Genomic DNA, 27,806 nt, shown 5'->3' on the forward strand with positions numbered 1-27,806 from the left:
GCTGTGAACCCATGATGTGTATAGTGCTGTTGAGGACAGAGAAGTCTAGGTGCAGTATATAACCCAACTATAGTTTATGCTTCTGCAGCAAGACAACTTGGAGGCCCCTTGAACAAGAGTTCAGTTAAACTGTTGCTGCTATTGTGAGAAGAGAAACCAAAGGAGTCTAGTGAAAAGTGTTGGCCATGTGAATCCTGCCTGAAATGTTTTTGTTTAATTGTAGCGAACAATTACAACAAAACAAAAATATTTTGCTCACAAAAATACTTTGGACATGTCTGTTTTAGGAGAGAAACTCATCATGCACACAGTAATGCATGCTGTTGCTGCAATAAGAACCAGGTAAAGGTGTAACCTCAGCAGACGCTCCCAGTCATGACTGATTATGAACTGTCCTCCTTCAGAGCCACTGAAAAAACAACCCTGCCCCCACCCAAACCCCCCAGTTAGTCAAGTTTTTTCTCCCCACCGCTGCATGTTCAACTACTGCAGGTGAACATGGCTATTGTAGCAAAAAGCTGGGACCAGAATTTTTCCTGAAAGGGCCAAATGGCTAGCAAGTGAATTGAATAGATTCACTTATTTCAGGTGCACAAAATATGCCAACATATTTCAGACCTTGGCAATGAAATTGCAACCAGTTGATTAGTCTATGGTCTCTTCACTAATAAAAAATAAATGTCTTTACAAAGAAACAAATATTTCATTGTAAAAATCCTACTCAAGATAAGGAAAGAGGTAGTTTTAAACTTGATGTAACTAGACAAGATTTATAGCCTTCATGAGTGCAGAGGAAAACATAAAAATGAGACCCCAGCGTACCCTAAAAACTCACCGTAAGGCAAATAAAATGAATCAAAAATATTTTATTTTTTAAAAAAACTCATGACTGGTTTAAAATCTCATGGCTTTTCAGAGCCCAATTTATTATTTTCAGCTATCTGGGGTTGGCAATACTGTTGCCTTCACTAGGATTTTACAAAATAGCTATTTTGTGTTAACAATCTCATTGCAAAAGATGCACCTATTTGTACTATTGAAGACACAGTATATGGGGAAAGAAGGGCTTCCTGGCTAAAGTATCAGCGCTGGATCTCAGGACACCTGGATTCTTTTTCTGGCTCTGCCACAAATTTTGTATGTGACTTTAGGCAACTCACTTAATTGGCTGTCTCCCTTGCTTTTTCCATCTGTAAAATGAAAATAATGTTCACCAGCTTCACAGGAGGTTTGTGGCCATTCATCTTTGCAAAGCACTTGGATATCCTCTGAAGGAAGGTGCTGTGTCAGTGCAAAGTATTATACTCTTCCACTTCCTGTCTCTGGGGCAGATGATGATAACCTTGAACTACTGGTTACAGTAGCAGTGGTGAAACTAACAAGAATTTTCGTTTCAGGTACCAGCTGCCTGGGCTCCCAGGATCTGTGGTGCCAGGACAGCATAGGGTCCATGGCAGCCCTGCCATATGGACTGGGCTTCCAGACTCCTAGGCCAACTGCCTGGTAACTGCCTCCTCAGGAGCATGGTGAAGCTGCAGTGGACCCTGGAAGCCCTGAGGTCCCCAGGCTGAAGGAAGTCTGTATGGTGGGGCTGCCCCAGAGCCACAGACCCTGGCAATCATGGGATGCCCAGCAACCTACCTGGATGCAAGGCCAGGTTCCATCAGGACCCCATCTGTGGTTAAACTAAAGTTTATGAAACCCGTGATGTTTCCATGAGATGCTTTGGCTTCGCCAAATTGGCATTTTCCAATGATGCTGTTTTGTCAGAGAATATCTGATCAGGTATTAATTTGTGTTACAGCACCTAGTGAAAAATAATGTGTTTGAATGAACTCCAGGGGAAGTTTTAAGGAGGCAGAATGCATAGCAACCTGATGAGGAATTTGAACAGTGTGTAAAGTTAAACACCCCTAACACTTGTAAAAATTTCCAAGGATTCTTTTAAAAAATCACAAGTGCTAGGGACCTCTGTGTGAGAGATATGGCAATTTGCGGCAATATTCTGGACACACTTTACTGAAAAAAGTTAAACTTTATTGAATTAAGTTTAAGTTTCTTAGGAGTTCATTGTATTAAAATACAAATGTTTGTGTTTCAGCTATTTCTTTAACGCTCATGACACTCCCAAGTTCGGTCTCCTCCCTAAAGACTTTACATACAATTCCACAATAACAATATGAACTTTTAAAGTTGTATGCTTTCCAGGAAATTCTGGGGGAAGGGGGGGATGCAAAGGTAAACCTTCCAGTTATGCAAAAGCTCAGGCTTCTGAAGCTTCACTCTGAATAGGGGACCTTTTCTCTGGTAATCAACTGTTATCAGATCAAACAGTTGACAGATCAAAGATCCAAGCTGTATAAGAAGTGACTCTCAGATTCCTGGCGGTTCTTGTTCTGAGGCAAAGTGGTTATGAACTTGTATCCACAGAAAAACCCCTTGGTGACATCTGAAGGACTGTTCACTTGCCAGGGCCCTTTTTGGAGTTGGGCTGATCTCTAGTAAGCTTAACATTCATGTAGGTTCTTCTATTGTTTCCATGTGTTTTCTCTGTAATGCTTTAACCCTAAGAATAAATGTGCTTGCTTAGAAAGAGCTGTGTGGTACCTTATAATTGTGGACAATTATTCTGCTTATAGCCTCCAAGGAAGCCCCCTGCTGAGGCAATCTGCCATGCTGGGGAATTCACAGTATCGACAGGGAACTGTGCAGCTTAGAAATACTGTGGTCAGGTGGGAGAGAGCTGTGTCTGCACTGCAGAGAGGTGATGGCGACAGAGCCAGAAGCCTAAGAGTGGGTGTCTTTGCTGGACCACAGAAGGGGAATACAAGTGCAGTTGCCCTGAACTGTGACCCTCTGTTTCACATCTCCTCTGACAGATGACACTTCTGTACTCCCTGCAGCCATAATGGAAAATCAGTTCAGAGGGAAGTGTGTCACATACTGACTCATCTGCACCTGAAGATTTCCCAACACTGGCCAAACTTAATATGTAGGCTCTGACAGGATAGCACAGATTGAGAGGCTACTACTGCTGGTCATTGTGGAGATAATAGTCAGATAGCTAAAACTTTTGGACTCCTTCAGGCTTAAAAATAATCCAGATTAATCATAGGAAATAGCAAAGAAGAAAAATTGCAAGTGAAAACCACAGTGTCTTTTCCAGAGAGTCACAAACTTTAAAACATTTTCTACATCAGTCATGTTTTCTAGTTATCAAGTGCGATGCTTCTGCCATTCAGTGCTAAAAGTTGTCGTCTTCCTGGTTTCAGGCCTTCTTTGGGCTGTGAGATAGCCCATTTGTATGCACCAATATCTGAGAGACTTTGTTGTGGAAATTGTGCTTTGTTCTTTTATATTCTGTTATATTAACACAAGGGCATGTTAATGTTTTAAAGGCTGTGCAGAGCACCCTTTTCTCTGATCATGGAGGGTTTGCTAACACAGGGCTATCTTAAAGCTTAAGGACAGATTTAGCAGATCTTGTATGTATTCCTTTTTCTTTTAAAATACAAATTGATGTGAGATTTTTTTTAAAAAAACACCTGACTGTGATATTTACTCATGCATAATTTAACACCCAAATAGAATAAACTCTCTCATATGGTGCCAACTGGTTATTAAGATTAACTCTCACATGGGGATAACATACCTTGCCTAGCAGTACGTTAAAATACATAAATTAGTCTTCATCGCGGTAGGCATGAATATGGAATGACCACACATAGTCAAAGGAGAAGGATGTTTATTTCTCGATGATGACAGTAATGTAAGGTCTGGTTTTAAACATACTGAGCTTGCTTTGCCTTTGTGGTGAGTGCAGGAGCTGCACTTTGTGCAGGCATCACTACATAAGCATCGCTGAGTGCACCAGTTGGATTGCCAGAAGCTTTGTTACTGGTGGTGATTGTCTCATGCTGAGCTTTCAGGGCTATCAGCCAGGAAAAAAAACCCATCATTTTACTTGCAAACTGAGCACATCTGATATGAAATCAGAGCAACTTAATTAATATGGAACCTCATGATGCCATTTATACAGGTACGTTTCCACATAGAACTGTATCTAAACTCCATCTGGGCTTGACTCAGGAATCAGGCCAACTCTATCTGGTTGCCCTGGTCTGCCGCCCTCCCTGCCTAGCCCTTCACTCTTCCTGGGCTGTACACCAGAGGACCCAGGACCCTTGTTGAAGTAGTATTTGTCATTGATTTGCACCACTAAATCCCTGATCCAGGAAAGCTTTCTGCCTGCAGAAGTCAGCAGTGCAGAGAGACAGCAACTATGTCCCTCAATATCTTAACCTGTGAAGGACTGAGGTTAAATATGACTGACTGGACCACTTGGGGGATGGACTAGATGACCTATTAGGCCTTGTCTCTTTCCAGTTCCTATTTTGATTTTTACCCATGATTCTGGTGTACTAAGGGTTTCTAAATCATCAGAACAGTATCTTTAGAGAGGGAAACCATTCAGGCTGCTTATCTGACAGGATGTATTCCTCTTCACATTTCTGGACAGAAATAGGGTTCATAAAAGTAATATACCAGTTGCAGAAGATAGACTTTGTGCTAGCAATTTTTCATGGGGACTGTTTCTTAACACACAGTCCTTGAATGATTAGACGACATTTAAAAGCTGATTAAAAATACACTCCAGTATATCTAAATCGCACTTACGCTAGCAGTATTTCTAGCCAAGTACAGCTGACTCTGCAGGCTCAGTAAACCCTTCCATTGTAACTCTTTGAGCCTTGTTATCCCTCTTATGTACCAACTGTCCATACTGCTAACACAACATCTGGGAAGTAGTTAATTTGCAATTTCTAGCCAATGCAATGTATGTCTACTCCTCAACCACTCCCAGCCCAAAATAAAACAAGTAAATGTGTGATTTAAAGTAAACTGTGTTATTCCGCACAATAGCTGTTTCCATCTAAACTGTATACGTTTATATAGGCTCATGGATTTAGACCATCCAGAGTAATTCAAGCATCTGTGCTTTTGAGACTTGCACTTGATGAAAACCGGTGAAGAGTGCACAATTTCTCATCTTCCCTCAAGCTCTTGAGTACTTTCCCTTTTTTATTGGAATGTTTGTTTTTTTTAAATTCTGTTTTGTTTAGAAACCTGCCCCCTACCCCCAAGATGTACAATGATTACAAGGAAAATTAGCTAAAATGCCAACTTTCCACAGGGGTTTAGATTGTAAGCCAGCAGCATCACAGATCTGGTGACTTTCTTCCCTTTTGCTTTAAATCCACTCATTTGCTGATTTGGGCAAGTTGTTTCTTTATTTTCTCTCTCAATTTGTCTTATTCTACTTAAGACCCTTTAAATTAGATGACATAAAGCACTGAAAATTATGTCGTGGAGAGTGTGACTGGGCCAGCCCTTACTGAAAATGCCAAGGTCAGGGCAGGCTGCAAAAGCGAGAGCAGACGCTCCCCAAACTGGTGGTTAACACTGAAATTAGACTCACCAACCAGTCACAAACTAGGCTTCTGATCCCACACACAGGTTATCAAAAAGTTAAAAAAGAAATCACACAGCTCCCTTTACTGCATTCCAGTTCTCTGGCTCCCAGTCAGCACATAGGTCCAGTACAGTAAGAAGTTATTTAAAACTCTGCTCACTATACAAAATGTTCTTCTGACCCCAAAAGGCCACCCACATTACCAGGTCAATATTAGGCTGGATCTTACCCAAAATACCACACTACCAGCCAATCCTTTAGTGTCTAACACTAAAGGTTTATTATAAAGGCAGAACAAGAAAAGAGCTGTTAAATGATAAAGCACTCTGATATACAGAGAGACTTCAAAGTCCATATATCAAGTTCTTAGCAGTAGTGGTGAGTTTGCTGTCTTGAAAGTCCCTCTGGAACACATCCACAGCTTGGATTGGATGGGTCATTCAGTCCTTTGTTCAGAGCTTCATTTGTAGAAAAGTTATTCCAGAGGTAAGCAGGAATGAAGACAAAATGGAGATGATGCAGCTGCCCTTTATATCCCACGTGGCTTGTACTTCCTGTATCCCAAACACAAGCTTCACAGCACATGGCATAGAAAAGCCTTAGAGTTCTCTGTCCATAGGCATGCCCCTACATGCCTTGCAGACTCATACTGTGTAGCTCCTACCTTCTCTCAATGGGTCAGGTGTTTAGCTGATGATCCTTGATGGGCCATTGAACAGGCTAGGCAGTGCTGATGCCAATTGTCCGGGGGTGTCACCCAGAAATACAGCACAAGTTTGGAAATACAGGTATACCATACATATCTATAATATCACACTACAAAGGTGATGGAAATATATAAACAAGATCATCATACTTGGCAAATCATAACAGAATTTACGTAACATAATCAAATTTACACAAAAAGAACAGGAGTACTTGTGGCACCTTAGAGACTGAGCTTGAATTAATATGCAAACTAGATACCATTAACTTGGGTTTGAATAGAGACTGGGAGTGGCTGGGTTATTACACATAATTGAACCTATTTCCTTAAGTTAAGTATCCTCACACCTTCTTGTCAACTGTCTAAATGGGCCATCTTGATTATCACTACAAAAGTTTTTTTCTCCTGCTGATAATAGCTCATCTTAACTAATTAGCCTCTCACAGTTTGTATGGTAACTTCCAACTTATCTGTGTGTGTGTGTGTGTATATATATAACTATATGTTCCATTCTATGCATCCGATGAAGTGGGCTGTAGCCCAGGAAAGCTTATGCTCTAATAAATTTGTTAGTCTCTAAGGTGACACAAGTACTGCTGTTCTTTTTGCGGTTACAGACTAACACGGCTGCTACTCTGAAACATTTACACAGATATCTTACATGGCATATCTGATCAGATTGCTTGTAATTTTATAATAGTGGTACCAACAATATCATTAGTGTCTCCCATATTCCATACAGTAAAACTCTTACACAGCGTCTTGCCCTGGCAGATAGCAGGGAGCAAAATACAACCTCCAAGCGCTTATGTACCTCAAAGTTCTATTACTCTCATTAACTTTTTCAAAAGAGAAGATGATGTACTTGCCCATCAGTTTGCTCTGCTCCCCAAAGGAATTCAGTAAAAAATCCATGTGAATGTTCTGTCTTTATTTGTTCAAAGGAACACAGCTGCCGCTTATGTGGGAGACTCAACTAGGGATCACCTGGGTTTTGTGGGCTGAATGCAGAACTTTTTTTCTTTCCATTAACACATTCCTCCCCTCAAATCCCCATGTTTTTTCCCCTTGTCTCTTAGAATTATCTGATCTCTCCTCCCTCATGGAAATCTCTCTTCTATGGCACCATTTTGCTCCCTTCTGACTCATATAGGGGCATTTCTTATACAGTTGAGATCCAACTATATCCTGGGGTTGGTGCAGACCCTTTTGGTTAATTCCTTATCTCCTTTGCATCTTAGTTTTCATGAGTACAGAATACTCTTTAAGACTCATTCTTCAAAATGGGGTACAGATCAGCCCTCCAGATAAACAACTCTGTGTTACAGTGCTGTTTTTGTCATCTCCACTGCAATTGGAGAACGCTGGCTGTGGCTTGATCCAGACAACACATAGGTAATGTCTGTAGGTTGGGGTCAGCTGCCAGCAGTGTTGTAGAACGTATATTTATAACATAGATGCACAACTTAGGTGTGATGTTAGACCCTAGGATGCAACTTGCTATGACCAAGAGCATTTTCAGGTCCTACAAAAAGAGTACCGCTTTTTCTCTCTTAGCCAGAGACTGTGCCCCATTTACCAAGTCTGTGTCACTGTCAGGTTAGAAAGCAGCAGAGCATTTTGAGACCACCTGTTGTAAAGCTGATGTAAGTAACTTGTTGGTAAAAATGTTGGAAACTCCCCGAGAGCTTTGGTGGTAGGAGTCATTTTGTAAATTTCTCTAGTGCAGACAAGACTTTTTAGTAGAAGGAATGTACAAGAATCCATGTCCATGGCAGCTTCCTTGATTTCAACATGCACAGCAATTTTTGAAGAGAAAAGAAAGAGACGGGAACAGAAGCAACTAAACTCCTCCAGGTTACCAGAGGAGAGCATTATTAGGAGAACGTTCTTCCTCTTTGTTTTGTGCAGCATTTCCATTCTGCCAGTATTAATCAGATCACCAGCCACTGGAATATCAGATGTCCAGGAAGTGCTGCTCATGTTCACGGTAGGACAGTCCTCCCTGTTTTTCAGTAACACTTTAATTTCCTCTTTGGCCTTCATCCAGTTGCAAAACCTGGGCCCTTGTTTCCATGCTTGATAGCAGATTCTGGCTTTGTAAGCTTTTACATCACCCTCAAGTTAATTTTAGAACTTTGGTTGCCATGGTTGCAGCTAAGTATTTTTTAATTCTCTACTTGTTTGCTGAGTTTGCCGCTCTGCCCTTTTTTCTTTTAACATTTAAATTGGGATGCAAGCAGTGCGTTGAACAATTATCCAACCTTGTCTAAGACAAAAAGGAGGGCATGTGAGAGGTGAGACTCTTGAACTTCAATCTGATGAGTCAACATCTGCTCATTCAGTACTACCCAGCAGCTGCAGAAACTGTCACAAGCTCTGTTCGTGTATTGCACAGTCAGGGCAAGAGGGTTTTAAATCTTTTGTAGGTAAAATGCTAGCACAGAATACTGGACTGGGTAAAGAGCTTCTTGTCTCTCTCTCCTGATCCCCTCCTCTTTTTAAGCGCATGAGGGCACAAATCCCTGTTCTGACATCCGCTTTGCTGGAAATATAGGGGAAAGTATACTGCACAGACCTTCAGTTAAAATCCTAGGGCACCTTCTGATCTGAATTAGACCTTCTTAAAGAAAAACAATGTAGTGACATTATGGTACCACACTGACCAGACCTGTTAGTACTTTCAATTTCTATATTCAGGTTTTTGTTTTTAAATAGGCCACCCCAGAACAACGAGCCATTTGACGGTCCAATCCACATGTGATTTGTTTTAATGGAACATGAAATGATATAAAGATGAGAAATTTGGGAGGTTGGGCCCTTAATCCTTAAATGAAGTGTGTAGGCGCTACTGCCATACAAACAATAAATAATGAGCGAACAGTCTGCGTGTCTGTGTTTGAATTTCGTCTCCTCTAACTTTCTGAGGCTTCAGCCCCACTTTTGAATGGTTTGGAATTTAAATGTGTTGCTACAGTGGTGTCTTTGTTGGAGATGGACCGTGACTTGTGTTCATTAAGGCTACAGATGTCGGCTCAGATTTCATGTTTCAAAAGCTTTCTCCCTGATGAAGTGTGAAAAAGCCAAGCTCGAGCAGAGGCTTGTGAAAGATAGAATAATAGCCCTTCGTCCCAGCGTCTGACAGGCTTAATGCTGTTACTCTTAGATCTTTTTTAAAACTTTGAGAGAGCGAATTTATTCCCAGTCAATAAAATAGTTCTCTGAGCACAACTCGTAATGTTTTCCTGATCAGCCTCTTCTAAATTATTTATGAAGTTTCTTACACTCGGAAGCTTCTAGTTTGCACATTTAGCAATTCCCAGGTAATAAGGTTTAGTAGGCATTAGCTGCATTGATGAACTGTTTATACGTTGACAGGTTTCAAAGTAGCAGTTGTGTTAGTCTGTATCCGCAAAAAGAAAAGGAGTACTTGTGGCACCTTAGAGACTAACCAATTTATTTGAGCATAAGCTTTCGTGAGCTACAGCTCACTTCATCGGATGGAAAATACTGAATGCATTGGCTGAAGTGAGCTGTAGCTCACGAAAGCTTATGCTCAAATAAATTGGTTAGTCTCTAAGGTGCCACAAGTACTCCTTTTCTTTTTGTTTATTCATTGTGCCAACAGAATACATAGATCTTGTTAACAAAAAAAATATGAATTCGAGTTAAATAAGTCTGCCCTGTCTTTTTCTGTCAGATACAAGAAACAGCAGAGCAGACATTGCTTTGTAAACTCTCTTGGGTAGTACGTCTGTTTTTTTCACTGGAAAAGATGACTGCATTACCAAGAAACTTAGTTCAGCGACTTCTGCAGTGTGTAAACATTTACCAAAAGTTATTAGAGCAGAACTAAAGAGTTATATATTTTTCTAAACCACTATCGTGCGTCCAGCCAAGACGTTGTCAGAGTCCTTATTTCTGCCCCTCTGCCTATCAGATTGTGCTCTGTGTGTATGTTCCTAAAAATTCACAAAGCAGACGCTGCCGGCCATCCCACTGTTTTGGATACAGCAGTTGTGTGATAACAGAAATGGACATGTATGGGAAGCAGCATTGCACCTACAGTCTCTCACTTGAAAGCTTTTCCCTCAAATTAAAGGCTTTGGTAAGACAACACGTTCATTAAATTAAAAAACAAACAAACAAGGGAGTTAGGTGAGTTAGGTGCATGCTTTCTGAGAGGATGGTCTCCTGGGTAAATGGTCTCCTGAGTAAAGTATTCTAGATGGAGAGATCTATCATAAGCCTCTCCAGAAATACTTTTGAAATATGCATGCATATATATACGATAGCATTTTTTTCTTCTGCAAATGTTTTTTGACAAAAGAAGTAGTAAATCCCCATCAGAAATTTCTTGCACATATTATATGATGCATCTTAGTAGGAAGAAAACATGCTATAATATCTTCCATAACACAGCTTTGGAAAGGTCTTTTTTTTTTTTTTTTTTTTTTTTAATTTTAAGAGGTATAGTCTTTCTCTCTGGCAAATTGTTCTGAAAATTGACCTTTAAGTGATGCTTATTGTGTCTAATCTTTGTTTGAACAGGAAGCTTTGCCTTTTCAAAGAGTGCAAACCAAACAGTACTAACATGGCGGGATCACGTGATAGGATTCCCTCGTCTTTTGCATTCTGGATTTATCAACTTGGCCCGCTACAGCCATACATCAGGAAGATTAGATTTAAGATTATTCTGTTTGGAAATGGAGAAAGAACACGAGTAAATTTCAATCGTGTTAGGTCTTCTCAAGCTAACAGAAAAAAGTTAAACTATTGACTCTTTACAATCCTGGGACCCACTGTTGTCCACCACAGGACATGAGAATAGGGCCTCTTGACAGTAGCTGTTGCTTTTCAAACTGAACCCTGATGCCCCCAAGTGGAGTAGGCAGTAAGCAGTGCATACCTGTTCCTGCGAAGGGAGCAAGATTCTGAAGTTTTCTGTAAGATTTTTTGGAGGGAAGGCAGAGGAGGGATGGATGCCTTTTTCTGAAGCATAAGGCATTGGCCAGTGCTCAAGACAGAGTTCCTGACTAAATAAACCAGACCCACGGTATGCATCCGATGAAGTGAGCTGTAGCTCACGAAAGCTCATGCTCAAATAAATTGGTTAGTCTCTAAGGTGCCACAAGTCCTCCTTTTCTTTTTTGATGAAGACAGACTAACACGGCTGTTACTCTGAAACAGATCTGGTATGTATAGCTCTTAGATTACTGTGGTTGTAGCAGCTTTCATGGAAGTACAGTGAACTGGATGGGAACACAGGAAATTTAATCATGATTAATCGCACTTATAAAAATACAATATCAATTGAAATTTTTTTCTACATTTTCAATATTGATTTCAGTTACAACACAGAATACAAAGAGCACAGTGCTCACTTTATATTATTATTTTTATTACAAATATTTGCACTGTAAAATGATAAACAAAAGAAATAGTATTTTTCAATTCACCTCATACAAGTACTGAAGTGCAATCTCTTTATCGTGAAGGTGTAACTTACAAATGCAGATTTTTCTTGGTTACGTAACTGCATTCAAAAACAAAACAGTGTAAAACTTTAGAGCCTACAAGTCCACTCAGTCTGTCGTCTTATTCTGCCAATTTGTAAGACAGAGAAGTTTGTTGACATTTACGGGAGATACTGCTGCCTGCTTCTTATTTACAATGTCACCTGAAAGTGAGAACAGGCGTTCACACGGCACTTTTATAGCTGGTGTTACAAGGTATTTGCATGCCAGATATGCTAAACGTTCGTATGCCCCTTCCATGCTTCGGCCACCATCCCAGAGGACATGCTTCCATGCTGATGTTGCTCGTTAAAAAAATAATGCATCAATTAATTTGTTACTGTACTCCTTGCCGGGAGAATTATATGTCTCCTGCTCTGTTTTACCCACATTCTGCATATATTTCATGTTATAGCAGTCTCAGATGATGACCCAGCACATGTTCATTTTAAGAACACTTTCACAGCAGATTTGACAAAATGCAAAGAAGGTACCGATGTGAGATTTCTAAAAATAGCTACAGAACTCGACCCAAGGTTTAAGAATCTGAAGTGCCGTCCAAAATCTGAGAGGGATGAGGTGTGGAGCATCTTTCAGAAGTCTTAAAAGAGCAACACTTGGGTGTGAAAACTACAGAACCCAAACCACCAAAAAAGAAAATAAGCCTTCTGCTGGTGGCATCTGACTCAGATGATAAAATGAACATGCGTCAGTCCACACTGCTTTGGATCATTAGCAAGCAGAACCCGTCATTAGCATGGAAGCATGTCCTCTGGAATGTTGGTTGAAGCATGAAGGGACAAATGAATCTTCAGCACATCTGACACGTAAATATCTTACTATGCCAGCTACAAGAGTGTCATGCGAACGCCTGTTCTCACTTTCAGAATTGTAAACAAGAAGCACACCGCATCGTCTCTTTCAAATTGTAACCAACCTTGTTTGTCTGAGTGATTGGCTGACCAAGAAGTAGGACTGGGTGGACTTGTAGGCTCTAAAGTTTTACATTGTTTTATTGTTGAATGCAGTTTATTTTGTACATAATTCTACATTTGTAAGTTCAACTTTCATGATAAAGAGATTGCACTACAGTACTTGTATGAGGTGAATTGAAAAATACATTTTTTTTGTTTTTTACAGTGCAAATATTTGTAATAAAAATAAATATAAAGTGAGCACTATGTATATAATGTCTTCTGCAGTTTCCACAGTATGCATCCGATGAAGTGAGCTGTAGCTCACGAAAGCTTATGCTCCAATAAATTGGTTAGTCTCTAAGGTGCCACAAGTACTCCTTCACTGTACACTTTGTATTCTGTGTTGTAATTTAAATTAATATATTTGAAAACATAGTAAACATCCAAAAATATTTAAAATAAATGGTATTCTGTTGTTTAACAGCACGATTAATCGCAATTAATTTTTTGAATCACGCAATTAATCGCAATTTTTTTAATCGCTTGACAGCACTATGAAAAACTATCATATCCCCACTTCCATTCTCCCTTGTCTTCTCTTCTCTTCATACTAAACAAACCCAGTTTTTTCAATCCTTCCTCAGAGGTAGTGTTTTCTAGATCTTTATTTTTGTTACTCTTCTCTGGACTTTCACCAGTTTGTCCACATCTTTCCTGAAATATGGTGTCCAGAACTGGACACAGTACTCCAGTTGAGGCCTAATCAGCAGTGAATAGCGCAGAAGAATTACTTATTGTGTCTTGCTTACAACATTCCTGCAAATATATCCAAGAATTATGCTTGCTTTTTTGCAACAGTTACACTGTTCACTCATATTTAGCTTGTGATCCACTATGACCTCCCCCCCCATCTCTTTCCGCAGTACTCCTTCCTAGGCAGTTATTTCCCATTTTGTATGTGTGTAACTGATTGTTCATGTTAGTTTAAAGTTTATGTATCCATTTAGGATGCCTGTTCGCAGAGAAGTTGACACATAATGCACTGCACCCATTTTTCTCCTTTTATTAAAGGTATTGGACTACCCTACTTCAAAGCAGTCCCCTGGTAACTAATTATTCTCAGTTCTGCACTGATGTCCTCTTCTCACCCAACTTTCACAAATGGCCAATTGAGCAGAATGAAATTTGAATGGTAAATGGTAACAAAAACACTGGAACCTCATAATGCGTGTGGCTTCCTCACACGTAGACACCACAGGATAATAATATTTGGCCTTCAATCTGGGATTATAATTTCCTTAAATCTGTTGCAAATAAAATATAAATATTTGGGACATAAAAATCATCTGGATTATCCATGATCTAGAAATAAGCAAAAAAAACAGATTGTTGTAATTATCTTTATTCACCTCGAAACTAAAGAAATGTAGAAGGACTTTTTCATTGAAGAATGACAATGCTGGATGACAGAGGAAGACCAAGTTCGAGTTGAGGCATGTTAACTTATTATCACTGTTCTCCCCACTCTGGCCCATCCTTATGTAATGTGACATGAACTCAGCCATTCAGGGGGTGAATTTTGGAGCGGATTATATGAAAAGCATCAGTATGTGATGAGTTGTAAACACATGTACTAATGCAGGTTAATTCCTTTGCTCCTTCTTTCTGCTTTGCTTTCTTGCTTGATCTTGCTTCGAAATTCTTCACACGTACCATCTCAAGTTAGTTTTACTGAAGTAACTGAGAACCAACATTGGTTGGTAATTTAGAGGTTTCTAAAGCTTTCAGCCTAGCACATTTGTGTGGAGAGGCATAAAGTGTAGACTGGCCACAACATTGGCAGCATTAGTAAAGATGTTCATTGAAATCTGAAAATGGATATCGTGGAAACTTGGAATGATACCATGGCAGTACTTGGATTGTTATTGCCCACAGAGGAATTTTCTGGTTTGTGGTAATAATGATCTTGTCAATGAACCAGATTTATTTGCTTTAAGAGGAATAGTTCTTCAAATTCCGATAATGGCGGGTAATTATGTTCCCTACTCTCAGGCATTCTCTTTTTGGGCCGGGGAAGGGGGGGAAGAATCCATTATTTAACACTGAGATATTTGAAAGTAAAGAATGGGACATTTTAAATTCCATTCCCTGAGAAATGGGAAATTATTTTAAATGTTGCTGTAAAATGTTTGTTTTATCATCAAAGTGAATTACCAATATGAAATTTGAAACACCAAGAGAAATAGGCCAAATATCCTGAGGCTGAGATCCAGGGAGAGCTCTCTTGAGATTTCATAAAGCACTTCAAATCTTTGTGAAATTGTATATATGTCTTTGGTTTGGTTTGTTTCACTGCTAGTGAAACCATAATTGGCAAAGTTTGGAACACTAGATGGCCAGCAGTTTTGCTAGTGTAGGCAGATAAATGGAACAAGAATTGTCTGTCAGCGTTTGCTATCCTGAAGCTCTATAGCCAGGAATGCGGGGGTTGGATGGATGGCTTTTCTGTATTTCTCCCCTTTACCCTAGCCTCTTATTTTTGCTTGAGGTAGAGGGATGCTTTTGTCTTGTACTTCAGTGGCATTTAATTATTGCTGTATAAAAAGAGGTGTCCTCTAAAAGATGAGTCTTAACTCTTCAAAAAATATTACTGAAAGGCAGCATGTTCCTGTGGTTAGGACACTTGTCTCCATTCCTGACTCTGCTGCTGACCTTGGACAAGTCACTTCACCTCTTTGAGCCTCTGTTTCCTTCCCACCTGTGTGTGTTTGGATTGTAAGCTCTTCAGAACAGGGATGGTCTCTTAGGATGCGTTTTTATAGTGCCCAGAACAATGGAGCCCCAAGCAAGACTGGTGCCTCTAGGCACCACTGTAATACAAATATCAATCACTTTTAGGGTGACCATACATCCCGTTTTGGCTGGGAGAGTCCCGTTTTTAAGCCCTGTCACGTCCTTCCTGACTTCTTTGGCAGAAGTGGCCATTTGTCCCGTTTGCTCTTGCCAACTTGACCAGGGACAGAGAAAATGGTTACTATTTGTAAAGCATCACGTAAACTTACAGTGCTATGGAAGGTGGTGGTTGTTGTTTTTTAAACAACAATAGGCCTTTTCCATCTCTAATCTGTCTGATTCAGTTCACACTGTTTGTTCAATATACTTTCAAAGTACTGTACCTACATGTCTGTGCAAAATCTTTACCTTAACCCTGAAAAATCTGCTGTATTGGTTAGGTGCAGGTGTGGAGCTGATAACAAAAGCATGTGCACTGTAACAAGGTGAATGATTCCAAGACAGTCTCCAGTGTATAGTGTATTTCCTCTTTCCAGTAGGTTTGCTATCTCCTTCTAGTGCATGAGTACATCTGTGCATCCGAGGGGGTCTGTCAGCCAATATCTGTTTTGTGCATGCATGTTTTTAATAAGCTAGTTTTCCGCAGTTCTAAGGAAGGAAGATAATGCATTTGGAAGCCAGACAGGCAGCATATCACATGGTACATTAGCAGAAAACGCAGCTGATGACAAGCACCAAATTCTTTGCGGCGGAAAATCTCAAGCTTTCCCCCTCTTTTTCTGTGTCTTGCAGAAACTGGCAGTGGCCAAGAGTATGTGACCTCAGAGAACCAGCTGCTCTATTATCCCAGCATCACCTATGCTATAATCGGCAGCTCGGTTATCTTTGTGCTGGTGGCGGCCTTCCTCGCCTTGGTTTTGCACCACCAACGAAAACGCAACAACCTCATGAGCCTGCCTGTGCATCGACTGCAGCACCCTGTCCTCCTGTCCCGGCTGGTGGTCCTTGATCATCCACATCATTGCAGCGTCACCTACAATGTCAACAATGGAATTCAGTACATGTCCAACCAGACCTGCCATAGGCCACTGGATCTGGATTCTCCACCATCCTATACAGAGGCTGTGTTAGACCAAAGGTATGTATGGGAATTAAGTCTCCCCAAAGTTATACTAGCAATTGCAATTCCTAGACTCTGTGGGTCACCATGCTTTCTGTGTGTTTTTCATTATAGCATTTATGCACATTGTTTGATTTGACAGGGTACAAATATTCCCTATGTTCTAATACTATAATTATACTATATTATAATGCCCTATAATTAGGTTTGGAAGGATTAGATTATATTGGTAAATATCGTTTTCACCGTACACACACAAACTGACAAAAATTATCGAAATTTACAGATAGGCAAAGTAAAAATATACTGCTGGAGAGCTTATTAGAGTTTGATTTAGGTATATTTACTTCGTATATTTTAACATGTGATGTTGACCATTTGTTTTTTAATGGTTATAAAGCTTCAACTCTTTGAATCTCATTGTCTGCTGTTATTAAATAATTGTCTGACCCCTCCATTGTTTGTTCCCCCCACATCAATTTCCCCCAAATGTGAAAATTTAAATAGAAATTTTTAAAAAATACTTAAACATAAACATTGATATTATTCATCAGAATTCTCTTAAAATCAAATTCTGCCAATCCTACCTGTAACTATTGATTGTTCACTTACATGGGAACAAATTCAACCAGTCTCTTCTGTGTGCACAGGAAAAAGGTTCCCCCTCCCAGCTTCACCTTAACCTGTAGAATTAATAGTCCAGAAGTCTCTCTGCACCCAGTGGCATGAAAGAGATTTAAGGGTTCAAGGGGCATCACCTGAGTACACTTCTCTTTTGTGGTCACTCCTGCTCTTGACACAAGTAATCAGTACCCCCTGGCTCTTTGGGGTTCTACAGGGATGACTGGAATATGGAAGAAAACTATCACTTCAGCAATGTTCTTCATGCCAATCTGGGAGCGAAGTATGAAAACCCTGAGTTTGCTCCATAGTCGATATCAGATGCTCAGAGTTTAAATACGCAGTGCCAGCTCCTGTAGCACTCCAAGTGAAGTCAAGGAGTCTCCCTTGATTAAGGGCTGCAGGATTTGTCCAAAGGTCAATTGTCGTCTTAGCCAAAATGAAATCAAAAAAATTGTATCTCACAAGGTCTTCGGTGCTAGAGGCATTAAGTGTGCTAACCCAGATACATGGCACTAGTCTGCTTCCAAAGGTTTTAGACAAGTAAGACTTCTGCACTTCTTTAGAAATTCAAAAATAAAATACGTATATGTGACGAGTTCAGTCACAGAGATCCCCTTGGGACTGTCATCTGACGTGCTGAAATTACCTCTGAGTCCGTTTTCCCTGCCAGCTTGACGCTTCCAGAACCCTGTCTTGTTGAGGCAGACACACTAGTCTGTTGCAACACAGACCCAGGGTCTGGGCCATGCCCACAAAGCTGCAGGCTTTAAGCTCTGCAGGTTACCTGACTCCAGCACCCAGCCACCCAGCCCCAATGGGATCCAAACCCCAAATGAATCTGTTTTACTCTGTATAAAGCCTATACATGGTAAACTCACAAACTGTCAGCCCTCTATAATACTAATAGAGAGATATGCAAAGCTGTTTGCTCCCCCAGATATTAATCACTTATTCTGGGTTAATTAATAAACAAACGTGATCTTATTAAGTATAAAAAGTAGGATTTAAGGGGTTTCAAGTAATAACAGACAGAATAAAGTAAGTCACCAAGCAAAATAAAGCAAAAACACGCAAGTCAAAGCCTGATACATTAAGAAAACTGATTACAGGTAATATCTCACTCTCAGAGATATTCCAATAAGCTTTCACGGACTAGACTCCTTCCTAGTCTGGGCCCAATCCTTTCCCCGGTACAGTCCTTGTTAATTCCAGCAGACATCTTAGGTGGTAAACAGGGGCTTTCTCATGACTGGCCCCCCTCTCTGTCCTGCTCCACCCCTTTTTATGGCCTTGGCACAAGGCGGGAATCTTCTGTGTCTCTGGGTCCCCACCCCTCCTTGTAGGTGGAAAAGTACCAGATTTAAGATGGATTTCATCCTCCCTCCATTCTTCCTGGGCTGGCACACACATACACAGGAAGGTTTGCAAGTAAACAGAGCCATTTACAGCTCATTGATTCTGAAGCACCCTTAATGGCTTCCACTTAACATGTTTACATCAGTTACACTAGTTTATATCTTATTCTCCTAACTTCAGACAGAGAAATAATACATGCAAACATATGGGATGACCACACTCAGTAGCTCATAAGCTTTGTAATGACACCTTACAAGAGACCTTTTGCATGAAGCCTATTCCAGTTACATCATATTCACAGTCATAAGCATATTTTTATAAAGCATATGGCGTGCAACATCACAATATATATCTGTGAACCCCGCAAAAGCATGTGGATTCAAATATGCTGTTTCTTTCCAACAAGCCTGTAGCCCTTTCTGAATAGTACTTTTTGCCTATTTTTCCATAGAAACACCATTCACTTTATTTGTAGAGACCAAGATACACATCCCCAGATTTTTCAACCTCTGTTTGTAAATTTATAAATGATTTTGTTGTATATATCTCCCTTTGTCCTGAAGTATCCCTAAACGCTCTTTTAAACTGTAATTGTTATACAGAAAGCTCTTCACCCCATTGCTGAATTGAAGCCATCTTTGGCGTGAACCATGGCAGCTGGTTAAGAGTGCACAGTATATAACCATTTAGGGCAGGAAGTGATTACCCTGTGAAAAATGAAACAGAGAAAATTTAGGGAGGCAGAATGTAACTACGCTATTGGAACTTGACCAGGACACGAGTTTAACATCCCTGCTATTGGTGGTGCATAGGCCTTGGGCTGGCCCCTCTGCACAGGGATGAATTTCCACGTTTGCAAAACACTTTGAGATCCTCAGATATTGCTGTAGAACTGTTGTTGTTTTATCTCTTTCTTTCTTTCTTATGTTGGGATGGAAACTCATAACCTGTTAGAACAAAAGTCTGGAGCTCGTTATACTTCCCCTTGTGCCATTGTCTTCAGTAACCGTGTTACTCTCTTGTATTTGCAGCAGACCCCCTTGGTTTGATCTTCCTCCACCCCCTTACTGCTCAGATTCTGAATCCCCCAGTCTGACAGATCTCCCTCCTTACCAATCTCGGACAGGAAGCTTGGTGAGCACAGACACCCCAATGGCAGGAAGCCCCTTGAGCACAGGCAGCAGTCGGACAAGAGGTGTCAGTAACAGTATGGACCATCGCAGGAGTCTTCGTGAGAGAACACCTGAGCAAAATGACTCTCTGATCAATCCTGTTGCTGAAAGAGAAATGTGACCGGGGTATTGAAAAGGGTATATGGGTTAGTCTGCTGTGGCTTGTTACCGTCAGAGATGGGCCTGAGCTGTGAAGTTCAGAATGGGATTTGATTTGACTCCAAGTTCAAACTTCCCCAAGTTTCACAGGTGCTCTGTTTTGGTGTTTGGGCTTATCATAGGCAAAGACCAGAGCCATGAGTTGTAGATCCAGGTTCACATCTGAACTGCCCAGAGTTGGTAGAAGAGGGGTTAAGTCTGGGATTCTGGTTCAGATCTGTTGAATACTTAAGACTTTGTGATTTAATGTATTTCAGGGTGTACTTTACTGTATATGTATATATGTGCTTGTGTAATTTGTATAGGTATTCCACACAAAAAACTGTTAAAACATTCAGGTTACCAAGTCAAGCACTCAGAATATAGGAAATGATGGAATTCAGGTTGCCTGGGAAACCTTAATTTGACCCCCTTTTGTGTGTGTGCATTAAGGTACAATCTTTAATTACATGATCACACACTAATTTTTTCTACAGAATCCCTGCCTCTTGGCGTGCACAGGATGGATTGTGCTCCATTAGTGAGCAGCTATTCCATATTTTGTTTTAGCCTCATTGTTCAATTTGTGGTTCTAGGCCTTATTTATTGCACACTACTCAAACCCTGCTGTGCAGACAGAATTATTAATTTCCTCATGGTTTTTCTGTGGCATTTATCATAGCATCTAAGAAGCTTCACAAATATTAATGAAGTTATTTTCACAAGAACTCTGAGATGAAGTGGTGGTATCCCCATTTTACAGATGGGAAATGAGGCACGGAAAGATTAAGGTTAAAAGTGTTCACTAATTTTGGATGCCCAATTTGAGACACCTTGGACCTGATTTTTAGAGCACTTAACATTCTATAGCACTTTATATGTTCAAACATACCTCCCATTGTCTTCAGTTGCAGCTGTGAGTGCTCAGCACTTCTGCAGGTCAGACCCCAGGGTCTCAAGTCTGGCACCCAGATACTGAGGAACACACAGTAAGTGGCCACCTCTGAAAAGTTTGGTTTAAGTGACTTGCCCAGTGTCACATAGGAACTCGGTTGCAAAGGGAGATAGAATTTCAGTTTTCCAGGGCAACTTTCAGCTGCTGTAACCATAAGACCATCCTTTCTCTTCTGCGGTCACCTGCTTCATCCACTACACACCTTCCAGCTTCTGCAGTAAATGAGGCAGGACTCCTACAGACAAGTTGCTTTTACTACACAACCCTGATTTATCCCCAGAGCAAGTGCATCCTGTGCACTGATTGAGGCAGGGGTCCTGGGGAAAACATAGTGTGTGATCATGTAGGTTAAGACTGTACCGTAATGGAGATGCCCAAAGACTCCAAACTAAAGTTGTGCACATAACCTTAATTCTGGCATGCGCTAACTTTTGAGTACTTGATTAGCAAGCTTAATGTTTTTATGTAATTTTTTGTGTGGAATTTCATAGGTTTTTTTAAAAAGCAAACTGAAGAAACAAATTCCAATATGGAGCATCATATTAACATCTAGCATAGGTCATCAGCAGAGCTGGAACCTTTAGATCTGCACAGACTTCTGCCACTTGAGCTAATGGAGTAACTGATAGCTGTAGTAAGTTGTCATCCTAGCAGGGGATGTGATACACTTTGCAACTGGGTTTCAAAGATATTTGTTGACCGCAGAGGGATGGTGAGGCTCAGGAACCATGAGTTTCATTCCAAGCTCTTAAGGGGAGTGTCCTCTAGTAGCCACAAACCCTCTGCCAATTCCTCGCATGCAGTGTGTTTTGTCCCATAGTCTCCAACCTGACCCTGTTCTGTCTTTTCTCCACCCCAGCTCCTAATCCCAGTTGCATTCTCGTCACCTAGCCAATGCCAGTCTCCACTCCTCAGGCTTCTCGTGGCCAAACAGTCCTAGTCTCCTTATCCTTGCTGTAAGTCCTGCTGTCCGTCAGCATCCCTCCTCCTCTTCTCCCTCCTCCCCCCCCAGTCCCCTCCCCCCCAGGTTCCTGGCTGCTCATCTAGTTTCTCTTCACCCTGTCAAAGATCCTCCTCCATCTTAGCCTTTCCTCACCTAATACATGGCTCTTTGTCCCAGATTTTCCCCTCTCCCTGGTTTCTTGTCTGTCTGTTTGCCCTGCCAGTCCCATTTCTCCCCCCACACTTCAGGTCCTCATCAGATCTGTTCCCCCCCCCTTCGCCTCAGCTCCCTGTCTCCTTGCCCAGCCCGTCTCCCTCCCTCCCTGATCCAGTTTGGTTCTTGTCCTCTCTGCGTTTGAGTCAGGTGGCTCCCTCCTCCACATTGCCTGAGGTCCAGGAGGGGTTCACTGATCGTGTAGAAGAGACTCTCAGTTCCAATGCCCAGCCCCCTCTTCCCCTCTCTGCTCCCTACCTGCAGCAGCCAGGTCCTGCTTCTCCCACACCCCGCAATCCCTTGACTGGAGCATGCTCAATGTGAACAAAATTTTTGGAAATTTTAACTTTGAAGCTTTGACAAGTCTCTGAGTAAACTGAGGTTTTCACATTTGGATGATTTTTTCCACAGGAAAAGCAAAAGGCACATCCCTTACATGAAAGCCACTTTCTGACAAGTTTCAAATCCCTGCTCCAACACATGAGGGCACTAAAACTTCTCAACCAAGTGGTTGTAAGAATTGTTTTAACGTGGCAAAACAATATATTTTCCCTAATTTTGTTCTCTGAAACTGCTGGACCATTTTGGCTGAAACATTAAAAACAAAATTCAGCCACTGGCAGATACCTGGCATGGAAAATTTCAGCCCAAATGGCTAAAGTTTGGAAAAGCAAAAGCAACTGAAGACAGGGTCTTATAATGAAAAGTATCAGGCAACCATAATAGGCATACTGCCAGCACTGCCTGTAAAATATATATCCATGCATACACATATGGCTTTTTACATAACATAAAATGGGTATGTGTGCATATATATGTAACGTATTTCACTGGCATACATATCTGGTATCTTTGGAAACAAGACTTAAATTTCATACTAAAAAATATTGGTGTCAAGTGGAAAACCATTTATTTTCTACAACGTTTGCTATTATTCATAGTTTTCCTGCCTGAAATTCAAGTTTCTGCATAAATTAAAAGCACAGTGGAATTACACAAGGCATTAATTCAGCCCAGTATTTCTTTCTTCCATTTTATGTTCTCATTCTTGGAATATTTCCATCTGAAATGTTTGGACCATAAGTGAAAGAGTGTTTAAATGCCATTGTGAAAAGCTGTGTTGTAGGTACAGGGAGTCAGTGTGAAAGGAAGAAAGCTAAGCTGTCCCTATTGCTGCTACTTTAAATGCCACTATATTCCTATGGTTTATTTTTATATACAGTAGAGATGACAGTGCCTTTTCTCATATCCAGACAGAAATTAGCCCTGAAATATAGTCTTATCCGATTCTTCATATAGAGCCTGATACACCATTGCCTTACTCCAGATTTATGCCAGTGCACATAGGCATAAAATAGGAATAATAGAGGTGAAACAATGTAAGGTTTTCAGAGCACAGCTCCAAACTGATCTTGGGCAAACTCATATAGTTTATGGTCCCATATAAATGAGCATTTGTCAGCGTTCCATTTACCTATGTGTATCATAGGCATCAGTTCTCTTCTTATCACTGTAGTATCTTGGAGCCAGAAATTTTGGTGAATTCTACAAATATAGGTGGATTTAAACGTGGGATGGTGCAGTAGAAAGCATCACTGATATCTCTGCTTGCCCCTTAAGTTAATTATCAGCAGCATTTCCATATGGTCCCTGCGCAGCCCATCTTTCTTGGGGTACTCAGGACTGTTGGTTACTATGTTACCCACTGTCTATGTGCAAGAGAGACTTGCTGGTGCTAAACTGGGTGTCACTCCAGTCTGTTAACCACCCCAAACAATCTCCCCAGAAGCTCTGCCAGCCTTGACTTCACCTCACGGGTTAACATTAGGTGCACCCCAAACCCCATTGAAGAGTGTTCCCCTCTTGTATCCAGCCCCCATCACTGGGCACTCTCAGAAATTACCATGTTCAGTGTCTTCAAAGAGACAGTGTACAAACCAGCCTCTTTGATTTAGCTGAGGAGATGCATTTTATTTAATGTACAGCTTGAGGTGAATTTATAATATGACAAAGGATAAGTTTATTAACAAAGACCAGAGATTTAATTGATACTGAGTAAAGATAGTGGAAACAGGATTGGTTACAAGTAAAACAAAAGTATAACACGCTTCCAAGAAACTAAATATAACGTTAGCAGTCTAGACTCCTTTGTCTACAATGGTTTCTCACCCTCAAAGACTTTCTACAGTGCTTGCTGATTTTTCAGTCAAATCGGGATCCAGATTTTTCATTAATCACCTGTCCTCCACAAAGGCTGTTCCTTAGTGGAATGGATTACACAGTGTCCTTTTGCTTCTCCTTATATTCCCCAGAGTCCAATGTCTTCATTTCTAGAGTCAGGATGACACCTTTGGGGTTCAGACCCTGGTTTGTTCTCAAGATGCTGATGTCATGCTGCTCTCTCACCCTCCTGTTTGTTTACCTGAGATGCAAAGGTGTAACGCCCATTCTATTTGGCTTATCCTGCTTAATTTGTATAGAAGACCTAGACAGACATAGTAAAACAACATTTCTTTGTCTAGGAAAGATTTATCAATCCTGCCTGGTTACAGAGTTTAAACATATTTTCAATACATACAACTTTTTAAATATCACCCATACATACATCACAGAATGACCAGTAAGATATAAGCTTTCCTTTGATTTCTCCCATGACCTTCCTTACAGATAAATAGGATGACAGCATTGTGTTAAGTGTAGTGAATTTGTGAGGCCTGATAGGAGTTGCTATTACAGAACAGTGAACGCTTTGAGAGGCTCTAAGGGCATTGAGACATTGAGGGGCTCTAAGGGTCACACCATCCTGAACTGTAAAGCTGAGGAATGCTGCTTAAATATTAACTACTTGTACAGCACACAAACATAGGGCCAGATTCACCTTTAGTAGAAGCTCATGCAATGTAGTTATGCCCTCCTGCACAAGGCTGAGTGGGCAGTTAAGCATGCTGTCCTTATAGCCCACTGGAGAGCTAAATATTATCTTTGGCAGGTAGCTAATATCCAGTCCTTATTTTACAAATAAGTAAATGGAGGCACAAAACTGAGTTGGCAAAATTGGAGATTAAATTCAGTTCCTGTGTCCCAGACCGGTTCTGTAACCATGAGACTCTGCTGCCTTTCCTTTGAACAGCCTTTTACTAAAGTGCTGCATAATAGAGCATCTGAATTAATCTGTGTGTTTCCTAACCCCATTCATATCACTGGCATTTGAAATGTTACTCCAAATTTCTAAAAATCATTACTCAAATGTTCATATGCTTTCCACCACATAATTGTAATATTTTCAAAAAGTCCCCTAAAGCACTGGGTGAAATTCAGCCATAGGGCTTAAGTGGGACTTACATGCTACATATCCCTTGTGCAGGCCTTCTTCATGGGCTGAATTTCACCATGCGCAAATAGGTTCCCAGACATCAGAAGAATGTACAAACAGCCATGCCTTGGAAGCACTGTCTCCCATTGCCAGGGCACATGTACCAAGTGAACATCATGTCATCTGCTCCTTCATCCCACTTATCAGTCACTGTCATATGTAAGTAAGATATTCTTTCAGGGTATGTATATTCTTGTACATTTGAATTGAAGTTGATCCATTTGGACTTTTTGAAAAAAAATGCGTTCTAGGGGTGTGTGTTTGCTTCCCTTCCAGCTAAGGGTGTATTTATCTCTGTATAGGAAAGAAGTGTTTTAAAAGTGGGGATTGGGCATTGAAATTGGATTGTAAAAGGAGATTGTGCCTTTCCAGTTCAATGGTGGAATTTTTTGGTAACAAGACACATTAGACTAAGCTGTGTGTAGCAGTTTGTGCATTGTTGCACTTTTGGTTATTTATCAAATTCTTGAAGGATACAGGGCTAGGAATACATCTCTTCTCCATCTTTGTGGTTCTTTATTTGTGGAAATGTAGCGTTACTCTCTACAGTATGGGAACTTACTCCCTTATGGGAACTAATGAACTTTGAGGAGTCCTGAAACACCAGCACTTCATTCTAGGAAACAACACTAAAAAGTGAAGTAAGAAGTTTTGCCATTACACATTTTCATAGTGCTAAGAATGAGTTTGCTAACCACCCCTTGTTTAGAAAATGCTATAGTATTTCACAGGAATTATCTGTAACGTGACACCTTCCAGAATTGTTACTACAGTGCATAATTCTGTGATCTTTTTAGAAGGGGTGGTAGCAACTTTTGCATTGATGAAATTGAAATCTGAAGCTCCTTGATCAGTTCAGCATGCAAAGTTGAAGTTGAAAACAATTGTATGCAGTACCATGGGAAAGAAATTTTTCTCTCCATGCCCAGTAAAACTGGACTTTACTATGATGATCTACTTTGCAGCTATTCTTGACTCTAAACCTTGGTATCCATACTCAAGGAGCTTTTGGTTACATGTTGCACCAGAACAAAGGAATTCCTCTTTAAGGGCTTGGCTACACTTACATTTTATAGCTCTCGAACTTGCTGGCTTAGGGGTGTGAAAAATCACCCCCCTGAGTGCAGCAAGTCAGAGCGCTAATGTAAACAGGCTCGGAGCTAATCCCATCATGGAGGTGGATTACCAGGAGCACTGGGAGACCTCTCTTCCAGCGCTTGCGTGTGCCCACACTCGCACTGCCATGGGAGCGCTCCCGTGACAGTGCTTTGAAGTTTCCAGTGTAGCTATGCCCTTAGGCCTGATCTTGCATGACTGAAGACTATCGGGGTTTTGCTATGGGGCCCAAATCTGATCATTTTACTTGCATGAAGTAGATCCATTGATATGTGGAACTAGTCTCAATGGGTCTATTCAGAGCAATTAGAGTATTAGAATAATGTCATTTATTTCAGTGGAACCACTTGAGGAGTAGAGGATCAGAATGGGCCCAATGGAAGCAGGGTTTGGGCTTGGAGGGCATGTATTTCAGAAGTTCTGAACATCAACAAGCCCCATTGAAGTCACTGGGTGCTGCAGATATAGCATCTTGAAATTTAGCCCATGATTGAATATGTTTATAATAATCTGAAGTAAGATATAAAACAAATTAACCTCTGGTGTGGTGCTCATGGAAAACTAGAGTAGTGTTTTTAAAACGGTGCCTATGAATAACTTTCTCCATTCTTATCGATGCTGAAACACACAACAGCACTGATTGCATCGGGATTCTAAATAGCTGGCTTAGTTCTTTGTCTCCTTTTCAGTCGGATCAGTTTTATTTACAACATTGTACTTAGATACAGCAAATGGGGCCCTTGTGATGGATTTACAAGTTGGGTGGGTGAAAGAAGGAGAGCACTTCCATTTGAATTAATACTGCAGCATGATAATCTTGGGCTCTTTAGTTTTAGACATCTTAGAAAAGACAAATGGCTTCAGCAGATAAGGAAAAACTATTACTGATGGAAAGAGCAGAGGGACATTTTTTATTCTGAATGCAATTATTAATGAATATTTAAATATAAATAAAGGAGGAACTAATGCTGTAATTTTAAAGGGGTGATCATATGGCAAACACTTAATTTTTAACTAATGCCAGACAGAAGCTGTATTGCATGTACTGCCCTTGAGTAAATTAGGAGAACTGTCCTTTTTTAGTTTCTTTGTGAAACGGAATCTTGCTGCATATTTTACCATTGTAAATGATTGCATGATCTGGGCCTAGCATTATATTCAGAAATCTGTAGGTGACTTACAGTGAAGCTTCGCAGAGGTGTGAGGATCATACATCTGATAGCAGGGTTTTGGCCTTAGTTTCCATCCTGTTCTCCCTGTTTTTGAACTTGCTTTTCCTCTGTAATCAAGATTTTACATGAGAACCTACCAAAAAAAGTTGCAGATTGAAACCACACCTAGTTTGTTACTATAAACTGGAAATTTTAAAATGTATTCTACATTCTTAAATA

The 27,806-nt window shown here is 40.6% G+C and overlaps 1 protein-coding gene across 7 annotated transcripts in view; it reads left to right on the forward strand.

The window, feature by feature from the left end:
• LDLRAD3 (low density lipoprotein receptor class A domain containing 3) overlaps positions 1–27,179 on the forward strand; it is a 181,894-nt gene extending 154,715 nt beyond the window's left edge. For 5 of the 7 annotated variants that reach the window (XM_073347988.1, XM_078853286.1, XM_073347985.1 and 2 more), the window contains 2 exons: positions 16,198–16,543; positions 19,537–27,179. In XM_073347988.1, coding sequence (XP_073204089.1) covers positions 16,198–16,543; positions 19,537–19,798 — 608 coding nt within the window. In that variant the 3' untranslated portion in view covers positions 19,799–27,179. The remainder of the gene's footprint in view (positions 1–16,197; positions 16,544–19,536) is intronic. The other 2 variants (XM_073347986.1, XM_073347990.1) reach the window with 1 other exon arrangement.
• Positions 27,180–27,806: the final 627 nt, after the last annotated feature.

This window comes from Lepidochelys kempii, chromosome 6 (assembly GCF_965140285.1).
Source record: "Lepidochelys kempii isolate rLepKem1 chromosome 6, rLepKem1.hap1, whole genome shotgun sequence".
Classification (NCBI taxonomy): Eukaryota; Metazoa; Chordata; order Testudines; family Cheloniidae; genus Lepidochelys; species Lepidochelys kempii.